This window comes from Gracilinanus agilis, chromosome 5, assembly GCF_016433145.1.
Source record: "Gracilinanus agilis isolate LMUSP501 chromosome 5, AgileGrace, whole genome shotgun sequence".
NCBI lineage: Eukaryota > Metazoa > Chordata > Mammalia > Didelphimorphia > Didelphidae > Gracilinanus > Gracilinanus agilis.
The window spans coordinates 203,067,447-203,083,746 of NC_058134.1; the positions used below are offsets into that span (position 1 = coordinate 203,067,447).

Consider the following 16,300-nt stretch of genomic DNA (forward strand, 5'->3'; position numbering starts at 1 on the left):
AAGAAAGAAAGAAAGAAAGAAAGAAAGAAAAAAAAAGAAAAAAAGGAAGAAAAAAAAGGAAGAAAGGAAGGAAGGGAGAGAGGAAGGAAGAAAGAAAGGGAGACAGGAAGGAAACCAAGTTTAAGAGAACCAAAAATTCACTATTTCATTATCTACATTTGTTTAATAAAGAAGATGAGCTAGGTGTGTCTTCCATAAATCTCAGCAGAGAATACTGAGGCATTTATAAGCAATCAGTAGTTCCAATCAATTGTATCTCAAAACAACATTTTCCATAGGGTAGTGCTTTTTTTCTTATTTGTGTTTTGCTTGACTTTTCTCATTTTCCTTGATTCCAGCCTTCTCTTCACTTGCTTTTGGGACACATGTTCATCCAAGTGAACAACTATCAATAGTAAGATTTATGACAGCAAGAAGCTAGCTTATTTATTCCTATTTATTTATTTATTCCTGCCCCTTCCTAAGTGCCTAGCATAGGGATCTGCACACACTATCCAGTCAGAAATCATCTGCTAAGTAAATTACTTTATTTACATGTGCTTTAAATGGAATTGTCATCCATCCCCAGTCTGGGAGTCCTATTCCTCTACTTCCTCATTCCTTTCATTCATCCAATAAATATTTATTAAAGCATCTACTTTGAACCAGGCGTTGGGGCTCACTGTGTTCTCTGAGTTGGAGTATTCACTATTTACGGTGAAAAGAATAAGTTTTAAATGATTTTGTGGTATTTCCTTTGGTCTCATTAGCTAGAGTTTAACTAGCTTAATAGCCCAAGGCAAATTTACTGGCCTTGTGTAGTATCAATGGCCTTCTATCTTTATTCTACTCCCTCCACATATCACCCTAAAATGAATAAAATCTTTCATTTTAAAACTACAAGCCCTCTCCTGTCTTCCTTTATGGTCCCTAAGTGCACAGTAAATAATTTATCCATTTATCCTGCCAATCTCTTTAACTCAGCAGGTAAATTTTTATAAAGAAATCACATCTACAGACTAACTATGGGGTGGAGCACATATCAAATTGGAGGACCAAAAAAAAGCTTCATTTAGGATTTACTAAGTGGGGCAAGAAGATCATAGAATGAAAAATCAGATTTGTTTCAGGAATATCGCTTTGAATACGAAGGGAATGAAAATCCGTTTCTGTAAACTCCAGGAATGAGCTGCCTTTTTATCACAGAGTGAAGCTAAGCATTTTCAAGACAACAGTACAAAAATAATCTGTTCAGTTAGGTAGCTGGGAGCTTAAATTCAAAAGATCAGACTGTAAGATAAGAGGCCTAATCAGAAGAGTCTGTTCAGAATAGAATCATGTGTGGAAATAGGAGACTTCTCTTTAGACCTCCCCTTTGCTACTGAACTCGAAACTAAATTAAGAGGAACTCTAGAAGGAAACAGCATCAACACTAGGCAGTGACATTTATTATACCAAATAGATAACCATCTTTAATTTGGGCAGTTTATTTTTAAAGCAAACTGTAATATAACTCTTTAATCAGTTGATTTTGCTCTCCTTTGAAGTCCCTCATGAGCAATCATTTTGGAAAACTGTCTTTTGCATTTAGTTCTCTTCTAAAACTAACCAAACTGCTCTGATCATGCTTCAGCTATTCTGATACTTTTTAAAATCCAGAAGTTCCCATTTGGAGTCCTGCCTTCTTTATTGGCTAGTTCATATTAACATCAAAGGAGATTTCCAAAACAAGTTGTATTTGCAGTAGATCAGACCAACCTTGAAGTATTTTCTCTCTGTTATATCTTGTTTCTCCACTGAAATAGAGAGAAACATACTCTGATTATCATATCATGCTATTTTGAGACGAGGAAAAAAATACATTAACAAAATTCTTACAACGATAATGATACAGTGAAGGTAATGAAGGTACATCCTATGTATCACAACATAACCAACAGTAATGCACGTTATTTAACACCCTGGGAACAACGTCCAAAATGTTTTTAATGGAGTCAACTTTACAATACAGGGGAAAGAACACTGGATTGAAAGTCAGAATCTTTATTTGATTCCCAACTCTTCTGCTTCATCTGTCTGACCTTGGGAAACCTAACCTCTCTGGGACTCAGTTTCCTCATTCAAAAAATGAAGTTGGCCTGGATGACCTCTGCAACCTGCTGTTAACTCTCTGGTCCTATGACTTTTATGGTCCTAAATAGCTGTCTAGAGATTACTACTGACAGTAATCATGTATTAACCTCCATTTTCCTTGAAGCATAACATATTATTATCACTATTAATAACTCATATTTCATGTGACGTCCTACAGTTTACAAAGCACTTTCTATACACACACACACACACACACACACACACACACACACACCACCAAGAATTGGCAGTGTAAGAATTACCCAAACTGCAGCTTAGAGAGATTACATGAATTGCCCATGAATCCAGTGTTCTCTGACTAGAGAATTTCAGAGTTGGGAGACTATTTCTGAGACCACTTAATGCAACAGAGATCCCTTCTACAACATTTTTAATGGCAAATAGTCATCCAAGTTCACACAGAGATCTCACTCCCTCATAGAGCAGGCCATCCCACTTCTTGACAAATCTGTTAGGAAGTCTCATCTTCCATCAAGCTGAAACAAGCTTCCTGGCCAAATTACAGCTACTACTCTTAGTTCTGCACTCTCCAATTGGGCAGAACAATCTAATACAAAGAGTTCTTAAACCTTTTTGTGTATGTGGAATTCTTTGGCAGTCTGGTGAGGCCTATGGATCCCTTTTCAGAACAGTATTTTTAAATGCAGAAAATAAAATATGTAGGATTACAAAGAAAACCGATTCTATTAAAACGGTTATCATAATTATTTTTAAGTACATGGACCAGAAGTTAGGAACTCTTGGTCTCTTCCAGGAGGGCCCTTCAAATACTTGAAGAGAGCCATCCTGTCTGTCTACCCATCCACCATTCACTTCTGTTTTAACTAAGTCTTGTCTTGTTTTCTCCAGAGAAAATCCCATGTTGTTTGTGGGGGTTTTTTAAACCCTTACCTTCTGTTCTAGAATCAATACTAAATACACGTTCCAAGGAGAAGAACAATAAGGGTAGGCAATGGAGATTAAGTGACTTGCCCAGGGTCACACAATTAAGAAGTGTCTGTGGCTAGATTTGAACCCAGGACCTCCTGTCTCCAGGCCTGGCTCTTAATCCACTTGAACCACCCAGCTGCTCTTCCTCTTGTTTTGAATCCCTTCATCCTCTCACTGCTCTCCTCTGGACCAGCTCCCAGTTTTCAATGGCCTTGCTAAATGCAAAGCTTGTGAACACGCTTCTCCAAATGTAGTCTAACAAGAGCAGACGCAGGTAGAGTAGAAGGGAGACATACAGGACAGTATGCTTTTGATCATGGGCTCTCTGATGTGAACAAGATAAGAAGATAGTAATACAGTTAGTATTCGTTTTAAGGTTTGCGAAGTACTTTATAACTGTTATCTCACTTGATCCTCAAAACTCCCTGGGAGGGTTGTATCACCAATAGCCAAGAATAAGAAAACAGAGGTTCAGAAAGTGTCAGAGGCAGAATTAGAACCCTGACCCTCACTCTAAGTCCAATATCCTATTCACCATACGCACAATGCTACTCTCATCTTAATTATTCCTTCATTTTTTTACACGTACAAATTTAAAATATGCCAGATGTCTTAAGTAACTGATACAAACACTGTATGGAAGAGGTCAAAGATACAGCTCCACAACACTGCACTGGAGACCTCCCTCCAGGATGACAGTGATCCACTGATCACCCCTTTATTCAACTGGTTTTATACACAATGAACTAAAACTAGCATCTCCATCTTGTCCCAAAGGCTTTCTTCAGAGACTCTGCCAATGATCTTAGAGCATCCTCTTCCAATACAACATACACATGTAAATATGTATGTGTGTGTGTGTGTATTTTTTATCTGAGTTAAAAGAAAAGACCAACAACCCTCTTTTTTTCCTTCTAACTCTAAAGTCTTTTGGGGCCAAGGAGGAAAAAAAATCTAATGAATCTTAATCCTAGGAATGCCCCGGTAACAATGGCAAAGAAGGTAGATAAGAATGGAAAGCCAGGGCAATGTATTTTTAAGAAGTCAGTGGCAATGTTACTTAACCCCATGAAGATTAAAATTAATGTCCAATAACTAAGTATTATATTTTTAAAGTTTTTATTAATAATAACCTAACATAAAAAACCAGAGTGAAAAGGTGCTAAACTAACTCAGCTGCACTCATGAAGAAGAGAGACAGAGAGAGGCAGAGCCTCGGAACTTACACAAACATGACCATGCAACATGGTGGAGAGATTAAAAGGAATCTGGGGAAATACTAAGGGACTTCTGGGGGATGAAGTCCAAGAGTTCAAAATCTCCATTTATACAACCCTATGCTATATTAGTTATTATTCAGTCCCCTGGCATGCCGAAAACTTCAGATTCAAAATTCAACTGGAAATCGAGCCAAAAAGGGCAGAACCCACATCTAAGAGATATGGAAACAGAATTGATCTGATGAAGTAAACAATTCTTGATTTCTCTGAGGTACCACCTCACACCTCGCAGGTTGGCCAATATGGTGGCAAAGGAAAATAATGTTGCAAATTGGGACACTAATGCATTGCTGGTGGAGTTGTAAATTGATTCAACCATTCCGGAGGGCAATTTGGAACTATGTGCAAAGGGCTTTAAAAGACTGCCTGCTCTTTGATCCAGCCATACCATTGCTGGGTTTGTACTCCAAAAAGATAATAAGGAAAAAGACATGTACAAAAATATTCATACCTGCACTCTTTGTGAAGGCAAAAAATTGGAAAATGAAGGAGTGTTCATCGATTGGGGAATGGCTGGACAAATTATGGTATCTGTTGGTGATGGAATATTATTGTGCTGAAAGGAATAAAAAACTGGAGGAATTCCATGTGAACTGGAATGACCTCCAAGAACTGATACAGAGCGAAATGAGCAAAACCAGGAGAATGTTGCATACAGAGACTTATACACTGTGGCACAATTGAATATAATAGACTTCTCTACTAGTAGCAAAGCAATGATCCAGGACAATTCAGAGGAATTTATGAGAAAGAAAGCTATCTACATCAGAGAAAGCACTGTGGGAGCAGAAATGCAGAAGAAAAACATTTGCTTGATCACATGGTTTGATGGGGATATGTTTGGGGCTGTAGACTCTAAATGATCGCTCTATTGGAAATATTAATATGGAAATAGGTCTTGATCAATGACACATATAAAACCCAGTGAAACTGGTCATTGATTATGGGAGGGGGAAGGGGAAAAACATGAATTATGTAACCATGGGAAAATACCCAAGATTAAATAAATAACCAACCAACCAACCAAATAAACAAACAAACAGATAGATAGATAGATAGATAGATAGATAGATAGATAGATAGATAGATAGATAGATAGATAGATAGATAGATAAATGAGGGATTCTAGATTTCTGACAACTAGAACACTGGATGTAATGTAAGGGCTTAAAAAAAATAAGAATTCTGTTTAGAAACAAGCATCTGTAAAAACTCAGGAAAGAGCCACTTGGTTTTACTCCTTCCCCAGGCACTTTACTCCCAAATAGAATTCTTATGAGATCTGTGCAAATCACATTCAGTGCAACTCTGTGCAAGGCACTATGCTAGGTGCTAGGAATAAAAATAACATAGTCCCTGTCCTTGAAGGAGTTAGGTAGAAGAAATATACTAGATTGGGAGTTATGGGGGCAAAGGAAAGTTCCTGACAAAATTTTCCAGGGAAATTACAGGAGAAAAAGAACATTTTCAGAAGGAGGGAGAGAAGGCAGCATTTAAACTGAGACTAGAAGGAAGATAAAGATGCTGAAGAGATAAAGATAGAAGGGAAAGGAGATCTATATTCCAGGCCTAGAGAAGGATGGGAGATGGTTAGTCAAGTCTAGGGAAAAGCTAAGCAGTCTAAATTGATCAGAATACAGAATAAATCAAAGAGAGCAATATAAAATAAGGCCAGAAAGTTATCATGGAGCCAGATTATGGAAGGCTTGGGAAGACTGGAACATCTATCTTACCCTAATGAAGGTTTTTAAGCAAGAGAATGAATGACACATGGTCACATCTGTAGTTTGACATTTATATTAAGGATGGATTAGTGTGATAATTAGATTAAGTCTACCCTGCCCATCTTTAGATTTAATCACCAAAAGTGAGAACATCTCCAATACTGGGAGGTCTGTACTCAGGTAACCCATGTGTGCTAGAGTGGGTGATGAATCAGAATCTACTGACTGCCCTCTAGGCAGTCCTAAGAGAAGCATCTGTTGTGATTGGACATGCAAACTAGGAGGGAGGCACAGGAACTGACGCATAAGTGACCCCTTTAAAAGGAGAAGGTCCTCAGTCAACTAAGGGTCTTCTGGTGAAGAGGGCTGCTGGTGAAGCTCTTCGGGATCTTGTAGCTTTCCTGGTTCGTGGAGGAATGCTGGTTGGGACGCTGAGACCTTGGTATCTTCTTTTGAATTCCACATGGTGAGTTTAAAGACTGAATCTTCCTGAAATTCTCTTAAGGAACTTCCCTTTAATAGAGACTCTATGAATGAGCTTCATTCACCTCCGGGCCTCTGGCCCTCTGACTCTCAGCTGAGGGTTAATTAGATCTCCCTGGATTAATTAGAGGATCTTAGTAATTTACCTACTGTGTTAGATTCTTATTCCTTACTTCTTCTACCTTTTCTTAATTGTAAATAAACTTCCATAAAGTCAATTTTGACTTGAGATTATTCTTAATTGAGGATTGATAAATGTTCAGTCCTCTGGTGACCACCTTCTAATATATTTGACCAAAACCCTTTCCCCCCCTTTCATTAGAGATGAGTGAGAATGGAGGCAGAGAAGTCAATTAGTAAGATAATATAACTTAACTAGCCAGGTAAAAGGTAATGAGGACCAGAATAAAAGTGGTGGCGATCTAAGTGGAGAGAAGGAAATGGATGAGGGAGAGATTAAAGTTAGAATGAACAAGCATTGGCAACTATCTGGATTCAGTTGAACAAATATTTGCTAAATACCTACTGCAAGGAAGACGGGCAGGTTGCTGTAAATGATCTCTGAGCCAGAATATCAGCTTTCCTAGCCTGTGATTCTATATATACAAGCTATGTGATCTCAAACTTACCTAACTTCTCACTGGGCCTACACAGCCTCACCCTACGTGGAAATCTGCCCTGGAAGAAGGAGTTTTCTCACCAAGAAAACAGCCCTTGCCCTCGTGGACCTTAGTAGCACATGAAGGAAAAGGGTCAAAAATATCTCAGTTTTCCAATCTCGTTGACAGGAAAGACAGGAGGACACTGAAGAGAAGAGTGCTGAAATGACTAGGTCAGAGTTTTCGATATGCTAAGTTTAAGGCACTGGAAGGATATTCAAGTGAGAGGAAACAGAAAAATGAAGTAGATAGTAAACTGTTCTGCTAAGCTGGGTTTTTTAAAGTGAAACCGACAAACATTAGCTAATTATTAATGATAGTCCTTAACTTTAGCTTCTCTTTTTTTTGCTTTCAAAGCACTTTGCAAACATTGGTAAAGAAAAAGAACTCTTTCTCAATAACTTGTAATGTTTAATTTTACAACTTCAAGCCACTTTGAATTTCTGGAGCATCAATTTAACTTCAGTTTGTTTTGGGAAATGAAAAAGGAAGATACAAAGCTATCATTTCAAATCTGTCTTAAATATTTTTTAAAATAATCAGATATTCTTGTCTTATTGAAAACTTGATCACTGATACAATCATTACACAAAGAATAAGAAAGGCCTACGTAATAAACAGAATTTCTGTTACATATTTAATTGCATTTATACATGTATATACACAAATGGATATAAACAACTCCATCTATACACGTGTATATGCACATACACACACATCTGAGTATTTATCTACATATGAAATACACATATATGCATGAGCACATGCACATGCACACACACACACACACACAAAACATTAAAGCAGTAATCAAATTCTTTTATGTGACCCCTCAGAGTTAAAACTGCTTCTGTAGCAGCGGCTTAGTAAAGGAAGCTAGAACTAGCAGGCCAAGGCGGAGTATTATGAAGTTCCTGGTAACACATTTGATTTCACATTCTGCAGAGTATGATCCATTTCCAAATACCAGAGCTCTGCCAGAATACAAATGTTTATGCCAAGAGTCTCATGACCAGCCATTTATAGGTTCTACAAATAGACTCCAGGCCATTCTCCACCATACTTCAAACCTAAATCATCTTTTTTGAAGTCTAAAATTTTTAATTTCTCGGACAGCCCTAACAACTTAAAATTTCATAATTCAGTTAATTAAAGAGCCTCCCCAAAGGGATGACCAAAGCGATGAGGTGAATGTCTTCTGAGTTAAAGTAATGGAAATTAGTCAGTTATTATTATGGGAAAAGTCTAAGATTTGCAATCTCTCCACACCTCTGATGAAAGAGTTAATTTAATTTTGCTTTTTAAACCCTTACCTTCCATCTTAGAATCATTACTGTGTATTTGGTTCTAAGGTAGAAGAGCAATAAGGGCTCTTCTTGGGGTTAAATGACTTGCCCAGGGTCACCCAGCTAGGAAGTGTCTGAGGCCAGATTTGAACCGAGGACCTCCCATCTCTAGGTCTGGCTTTCAATTTGCTGAACTACCCAGCTGCCCTCAAAAGAGTTCATTTTAAAAACTCAATTTAATTGCTCATATCCCATGATGTCCTCATAACATTACAAAACCCATTTATCAAGTTGGTGCATTTCAAATATGGGACTCACTTCCCCTAGTTCTGGTTTGTAAAAATCCTAGGTGTTTGTGTGTGTGTGTGTGTGTGTGTGTGTGTGTATTTGTTCCTCCCACTTTCAAAAGGATGCCTTTTGGGGGGTAAAATGGAGTCATATTTGAACCTAATCTGGCTAAGCATTCATAATGCTGATTTTAAGGAACCGCATTTATTTCAATAAATGCCAGTTAGGATCGGTAAGCCTATAATGCTTCACTGAATAAAATAATCAAGTTTTCCATAGAATACACACATGAAATTTAACTGCTAAATTAATGATTGGTTTCTAAATAGCTCAGCAATGAGAAGTCTAATAGACAATTTAAAAGACATCCATTTCAAGAGTTTGGAGTTTAGAAACATTTGCTTGCAGCTTTCAGGAAAAAAAAGACAAAGCTTTTCAGATTCCAACCCCAACATATATTTAAACTGATCCAATTAGCCATATTGCACTACCAGTTACAGAACAAAAAAAGCCCCTTTAACAAAGGTTCAGATATATCTTTTAAAAACAGATTGCTTTTCCACCAGAAAACAGAATGCTATTATAGTTCTATTAAACATCTCACGGAGCGGCAATAAGTTAAATATTGTTTAAACAGCACCAAGAATGTTAACATTCAACAAATGTAGTGCATATAAATTCAAAGTATGGCATAGTTCAGTACTCCTTAAAAATGTGAGCTGAGGCCTCCAAGATCTAACTAGGGGGAGCTGTGAGGTCAAAACTGTTCTCATAATTAATACTAAGGACGTTTTAATTTCCAATATGGTCATTACTGATGATATAATATAAACAGACAAAAGCTTTGGGGGGATAGTTTTTCATATAAGGGTCCTGAGCCCCTAAAATTTGAAAGCAGCTGTTATCATGAATAGGGAACCAGCCTTGTAGTCAAAAGTTCAAATCTCCCAACCTCAGACACATAGGCAGTGGACAATGAGTAAGTCACTTGTCCTTCAGTGTCCGGGGCCATTCTTTAAGACTATAAATTACAAAGCAGCAGCAGATTTGCATTAACTGAGACAGTTTCTAGTTTCCCCAAATTTGCAAAAGGACACACATGTAACAAAAGAAACAGTTCCTTCCCACAAATCCTAAAATAACCATTTGTCTTTAAATCTGGAGTATTAATTAAATCAGTTTGTAACAAAATTTTTGAAAAAGTAAAAGTTAAGTAAGCAGCCAAGTTGAAAATGCAAAGTGAGGAGACAGCTGGGTGGCTCAATGGTTTGAGAGTCAGGCCCAGAGACAGGAGGACCTGGGTTCGAATCAGACCTCAGACACTTCCTAGCAGGGTGACCCTGGGCAAGTCACTTAACCCCCATTGCCTACCCCTTACTGCTCTTCTGCTTTAGAACCAATACACAGAATTGATTCTAAGATGGCAGGTAAGGGTTTAAAAAAAAAAATGCAAAGTGGATGCAGGTGAACTGCAATGTTCTAGTGTCCAGTTCATAATATGTCAGGACCAGGAAAAATCCTTTCATATGTGCAAACCCTAGTAATTCTAGCCTTCCAGGTGCTGGATTTTTGGAAATTTTTCAGTAATAGCACAGGAAGCCATCATCTTCGTGACTGGTAGATTCAGAAATGGGAGAAGAGCCAAAAGCAGAGGAGTAAATAATGGCTTTATACCACCTTGGAAGGAGGTATCAAAAAGGGCTCTGTTCTAGTTAACATTTTTATTCATCATTCAATCAGCTGAATGGTCTGCTTGCCAAATTTGTTGAAGACATAAAATTTAGAAGAGAAAGTTAAAGCAGTGGATTCCAAAAGATCTTGATGGGCTAGAATTCTAACTGGCTCAAATCTTTTTTTTATTTTTAAAGTAAAGACAGTTAATCATGATGAATGAAGTATCCTGCATAGGTTGAAAAATATCAACTTCACAAAATAAAATGGGAGCCAAAGACTTAGAAGACCATCTAAAAATATCTTTGGGTCTCAGTTTCTTCATCTGTGAAATAAAAGATCTGGATTAATGATGTCCTTAAGTTCAAAATCTGTGATCTTGGGGCAGCTAGGTAGCAGAGTGGATAGAGGGCCAGGCCTGGAGTCAGGGGGCCCTGGCTTCGAATCTGGCCTCAGATACTTCCTACTTGTGTGACTATGTCACTCAACCCCAATCGCATAGCCACTCTTCTGTCTTAGAACCGATACTGAGTCAAAGATGTTTTAAAAAAAAAAAAAATCACACACAACTCTGACCTCTAGACCAGTTTCTTAATTTCTAAAATGAGGCTGGACTAGATCAGGTGTCAAACACGTAAGCCACATGCATACAACACTCCCCAAGGAGGCTGGAGCCAGATTAAAAATGCAATAAAATATAGATAACACTACATTTTGAAAACGAAGTAAATATGCTTGCAGGGATCCTTACGTCCAAATTACTGGTCTGTTTCTATTTGAGTTTGACAGCACTGGACTAGATAACCAAGTTCTAGGCTACTTAAGACCCAATTCACACGAAGGCCTTCAAGGTCATGAAACCTAACACTTTTTTGCTAATTAAGTATTTAGCCTAATAGCAAATGGGAAGAAAATTAATATTCAATCACTAGCATTTAAATGCTTATGCTATGCTACTTACTGTGGATGCAAAGATAACCATTTAATTACTGGCTTCCTTTCGGAATCCAAACAGAATTCCCTTATATATTCCATGAAACATGTTAGTATAGCAAGAAACGACTTGCTCAATCATTTACCAATCAAAGGATCAGAAAAGGATACTGGAGGCCAGGGTTTCTACTTCTGTTTTTGCCCAGATGTGCGACCTCCAGCAACTATCTTTATCGACTTCCCCTTAAACTTCTTCCATTTGTAAAGTGATGTTCAGCTAGTAACAGAAACTACTTATGTTTCTATAGCACTTTAAGGTTTGCCGAGCACTGTGAAAACTTGACGAGGGGATGTATTTATTAACCCTCATCTTACAAACTAATGCTTAAACGTGTTGATCACCTCCAACAAGAATTTCCCAAGCTCCAACTATGTTTGAGACACTTCACTAGTAGTGAGCATTCAGTCAATAAACATTTAATGAGCTCCCTACTATGTGCCAGGCCCGGCACCAAGTCCAGGGCACACAAAAAGGCAGGGTTCTTGCCCTCACTAATCTATGAGGGGAGAAAACAAATAAATATGTATAAGCTAGATACCAGATAAATAGGCAAATACAATGAATGTAACAATCTGTCCTGTCAAGGACTTGAACAAGGGAGAAAATATGGACATATCAAGTATATTCAGAATAAATGTAAAATAATTAAATACTATGTAATTTGAGAGGCAGTGCAAGCAGCTGAGAGCATCAGGAGAGGATTCCAACAAAAGAGAGTGCTTGAACTGAATCAGAAAGGTAAGTGGCTTATCAGGTAGGGACCACAGAGAAAATGAAGATGCTATATAGGGCCCGCCCTTCCAAAACCAATGAATGTTCTTCCCATTATACTAACATGTTCCATCAACTATGATCTTTAAGATAGTTTATAAAAGCTCAATGATACTGAAAAGCTGAAAGATATAGCATAAAGTCAAAAGACCTGGGTTCAAATCCAGACTCTCAGAAATCCATTACCCTCCTTTGGAGGGCAAATTCTTGACTTGACTTTCATAGATTTATAGCATAGTGATGGAAAAGGACCGAAGAGATCCTCTAGTCCAACTCCCTTATTTTAACCTGATGTTTAAAAATCAAGAGGCCAGTCAAGGTCACAAAGCTAGCTAGTAGGGTGGAATTACTTCTGAAACCCAGTTTAGATTTTCTGGACCCTAATTCCAGTGTTCTTTCTATTGAAGCACAATTCTCAAGAATGGGGCTCAGTTTTGGAAGAAGGGAAAACCGATTAGCATGAACAAGACATTCTATCCCTTATATTTCTAGTCTAATTGCATATATCTGGTAGGGATAGGAACTGGACCTCCTACTCTAGGAGAAAGATACAGAGTTGCCACCTCCAGAGCTGGTTCAATTGGACTTGAAACACACCTTAGAAATCAGAGATCACCTAGCCAAATACATTCTTGTTACAAATGAGGAAAATAAGACCTAGAGTAAGTGATTTGACTGAAGTCAACCTATAGCAAGCATCCAAAGGCTAGTGCTACTTTTGAACCCAGGTCTTCTGACTCAAAATCCAGTGGCCTTTCATCTTAACTGAAGGTCTATGAACAAAGAGGTTGGAAAACCAACTGTTTAGGATAAGGAGAATGCCTATTCAGGTTCAGTTTGGAATTAGAGTAATTCTGAAGTCTGAGGTGCCTGAGATTCTCAGATGCTATATGCATCAGACTACCTCTGAGGCCACATCCTGAGGGAGATGGAGAAGACCAGAGGTCCTACAGGAATGTCATATTGCAATAAGATTTAGATTATAATTCTGAATCCCACTTAATACCCACAGGACTAAAAGCAAGTCACTTCACCTGCTCTGGATCTCAGCTCTCTCTCTCTCTCTCTCTCTCTCTCTCTGTGTGTGTGTGTGTGTGTGTGTGCTACAACAGGGGTGCTTGCTTAACCTTTCTTATCTTAATTGACCCCTCTAAATGTCTAGTAAAGTCTTCTTAGAATGTCTTTAAATGAAAAGAATATAGAATTACAAAGTAAAGAAATTACTATTTCAATTAGATGGGCAGTTACATTAAATAACGGCATTATATATTTAGAAACTACATAGTTATGAACAATATATTTATAAACATACTTTATATGCAATTTATTCATAAACGTAAAAAATGACTTATATTTATCAACTTGCTTGTTTAATGTAACTGTCAATATAATTATTCATATTCAACAATTATACTTCAATATTTGCTATTTTTAAAAAATCATTTTTACATTATACATACTCCAGATTGAGTCCCTGCACACCACATCTCTAGTCTTTTCTGACTCCAAAGATGCAGGACTCTATCAGGGCGTTTCCCCTTCCTCGAGAAGATGTGAAATGAGATATAGAAGGCAATGTGATATACCGAGTACTAGTTTAGGAGTCAAGAAGACCTGAATTAAATCCCAACTCCCACACCTTAACCCATGTGACCTTGGGCAAGTCCCATATAACCTGATCTCGGGGCCCCAGTTTCCTCAGCTGTAAAATGAGGAGGTACCAGATGTGTTCTCAGGTTCCTTATAGGATCAGATGTTTATTGGGCGCCAACTGTGTACCAGGCATAAGGCTTGGGGCAGGGGGGAAGACAAAGACAAAAATGAAACCTAGTCCTCTCTCGAGAACAGTACGTGAGTCGGAGACATAGGAGGCTGCAGCTTTTCCCTCCCTTCCTCAAAGAGGAGGGAGAGCCTCTTTGGTGCGGTGATTGGGCAGGCTGGGGAAGGGGTTAAAGGGAGAAGAGTTGCGCCTCCCAACCCGCGTCCCAACAAACCCAGACGGGAGGGCGACGCTTCCCGCACCGCTTACTCACTGTCTGACAACAGTTAAAGCGAATCGAACCATTCCCGGCGCGGCTGCGGAAAGAGGGCAGGAGAGAGTCGGGGCGGGAGGCCACCAAGAGCAGTTAGGATCACAATCCGAGAATCCACGGCGAGACTGATCCGCCGCCACGGTTGCCTCTCGTAGACTTCCGTCTGCGCAGACCCGGTGCAGCGGGTCAACCGGCCGGCTCCGTTCCCATTAGCCGATTCCTCACGGCGCTGGCCAATAGGAGATGAGCTAAGGAAGCGGCGTCAGGGAGGGACCGAGGGAGGAGGAGCGGCGGAGTTTGCTCCTTCCAGTCTCCACTGGGCGGAGGCGCTGGTGCTTCTTACTGCGGCTCCCCTACTCCAGGGTTGTTCCAGCAACCAGCATTTCCCAAATGGACTTGTCAGTTTCTGTTATTCCCCCTCACCCCCCCCCCCCCAAAAAAGGCCATAAGTTCTCTGAGGTCCGCATTCTACCTTCACATCTCTCGCTTGCACTCATGCACCCCCAACCAAATGTCAGATTCCCTAGCCTCCACCTTTGCAGGAACCTGCATGCGAGTCGTCCTAGATCATCTCTTCCCTATTCCAGTCAATCCTCCCCGCAGCTGTCAAAGTGTTATTGTTATTACTAGAGCGTAGGTCCGACTGTGTTATCCCCCGCCCTCCCCCGCAAAAAAAAAAAAAAAAAACTTTCCGTGGCTCCCATTTACCTATGAGATCCGATGTAATCTCCCTTGGCATTTAAATCCCTTCGGAACTTCGCCCCCTACCTCTCCGCTCTGATTACATATGACTCCCCTTCCTCACACACCTTGGTCACACCAGACTGACCTTCCCAGTGTTCCTCAGCGGTGCTTCATATCTTGTATTTGCGCCTTTGCCCTAGGTGTTCCAGGTACCTGGATGGAACGCCTTTGTTACCCATCTGTCCCCTAGAATCTCTAGTTTCCTTCAAGATTCAGCTCAAACTCTCATCTTCTGCATGAGACCTTTTCTGTTCTTCTAAACTACTAGTCCCTTCCCCCTAAGTTAACTTGTACCATCTGGCTTCAGGGGGCAGAAACTCTTCCACTTGGGTCTTTTCATCCCTAGCCTCTAGCACAGTGATCAGGGCGCAGCTGGCCCTTGGTGAAAGAATGCCTGTCAGTTGAATTTCCTTGATTAATATAACCCTTTCTATTTATTGATTCAAATGACCTCTTGGTGTCCTTCCTGTTAAGTTAGCCAGTAGACACAATCTTAGCAAAGGGATTTCCTAAGATGGTATCATAGGTATAATAGCTTTAAAACACTTCTCCTATAAAACTGGACAACATTCTCATAATTCTCATAAACGTGTCCAGTGTATGTCTTGGGTACATTCATAGAGTACAGGGTGTTCTGGGAAGACTAGCACTTCTGGTGGGTGGGTTCCCTGAGTCCTTTTCAGGGCTGCTTATCCGCCTTGGGTGTCCACCTTTCACCCAACCCTCACCTGCAGCTCTGAACAGTTGTAACTTCTTCTAGCTCTTCTGGTCCATGGAGGTGTGCTGGCCGGGATACTGAGACCCTGGTCAGACTGTTCTCAATATCTTCTTTAGAAGTCCACGTGGTGAATTTAAAGCCTGAATCTTCCTGAACTTTTCTTAAGGAACTTCCCTTCACTAGAGACTCTATAAATGAAGCTTTGCTTCATTCACCTCTGGGCATCTGGCCCTCTAACCCTCAGCTTGGGTTAATTAGATCTACCTGGATTAATTAGAGGATCATAGTAATTTACCTACTTTGTTAGATTCTTATTTACCTTATTTCCTCTCTCTCTTCTCAATTGTAAATAAACTTCCATAAAGTCAATTTTGACTTGAGGTTATTCTTTAATTGGGGAAATTTCCCCTGGTGACCACCTTTAAATATATTCGACCAAAACCCCTTTTCTCCCTTTACAATTTTGTTGTAACTCCACGTGCAGTGGCCATGTTCCAAAGTAAAACCATCTACCACCATAGAAAGTCAACTGAAGGAGTCTGAATGCAGATTGAAGCATAGCATTCTTCACTTTATTTTCTCCATT

General features: G+C 39.4%; 1 protein-coding gene across 1 annotated transcript in view; it reads right to left on the reverse strand.

Moving 5' to 3' along the window:
- The window catches only part of TIGAR (TP53 induced glycolysis regulatory phosphatase), a 27,110-nt gene extending 11,479 nt beyond the window's left edge, over positions 1–15,631 (reverse strand). Inside the window, exons 1-2 of the mRNA XM_044677764.1 lie at positions 14,253–15,631; positions 1,738–1,775 (exon numbers count right to left, since the gene is read on the reverse strand). Coding sequence (XP_044533699.1) covers positions 1,738–1,775; positions 14,253–14,284 — 70 coding nt within the window. The 5' untranslated portion in view covers positions 14,285–15,631. The remainder of the gene's footprint in view (positions 1–1,737; positions 1,776–14,252) is intronic.
- Positions 15,632–16,300: the final 669 nt, after the last annotated feature.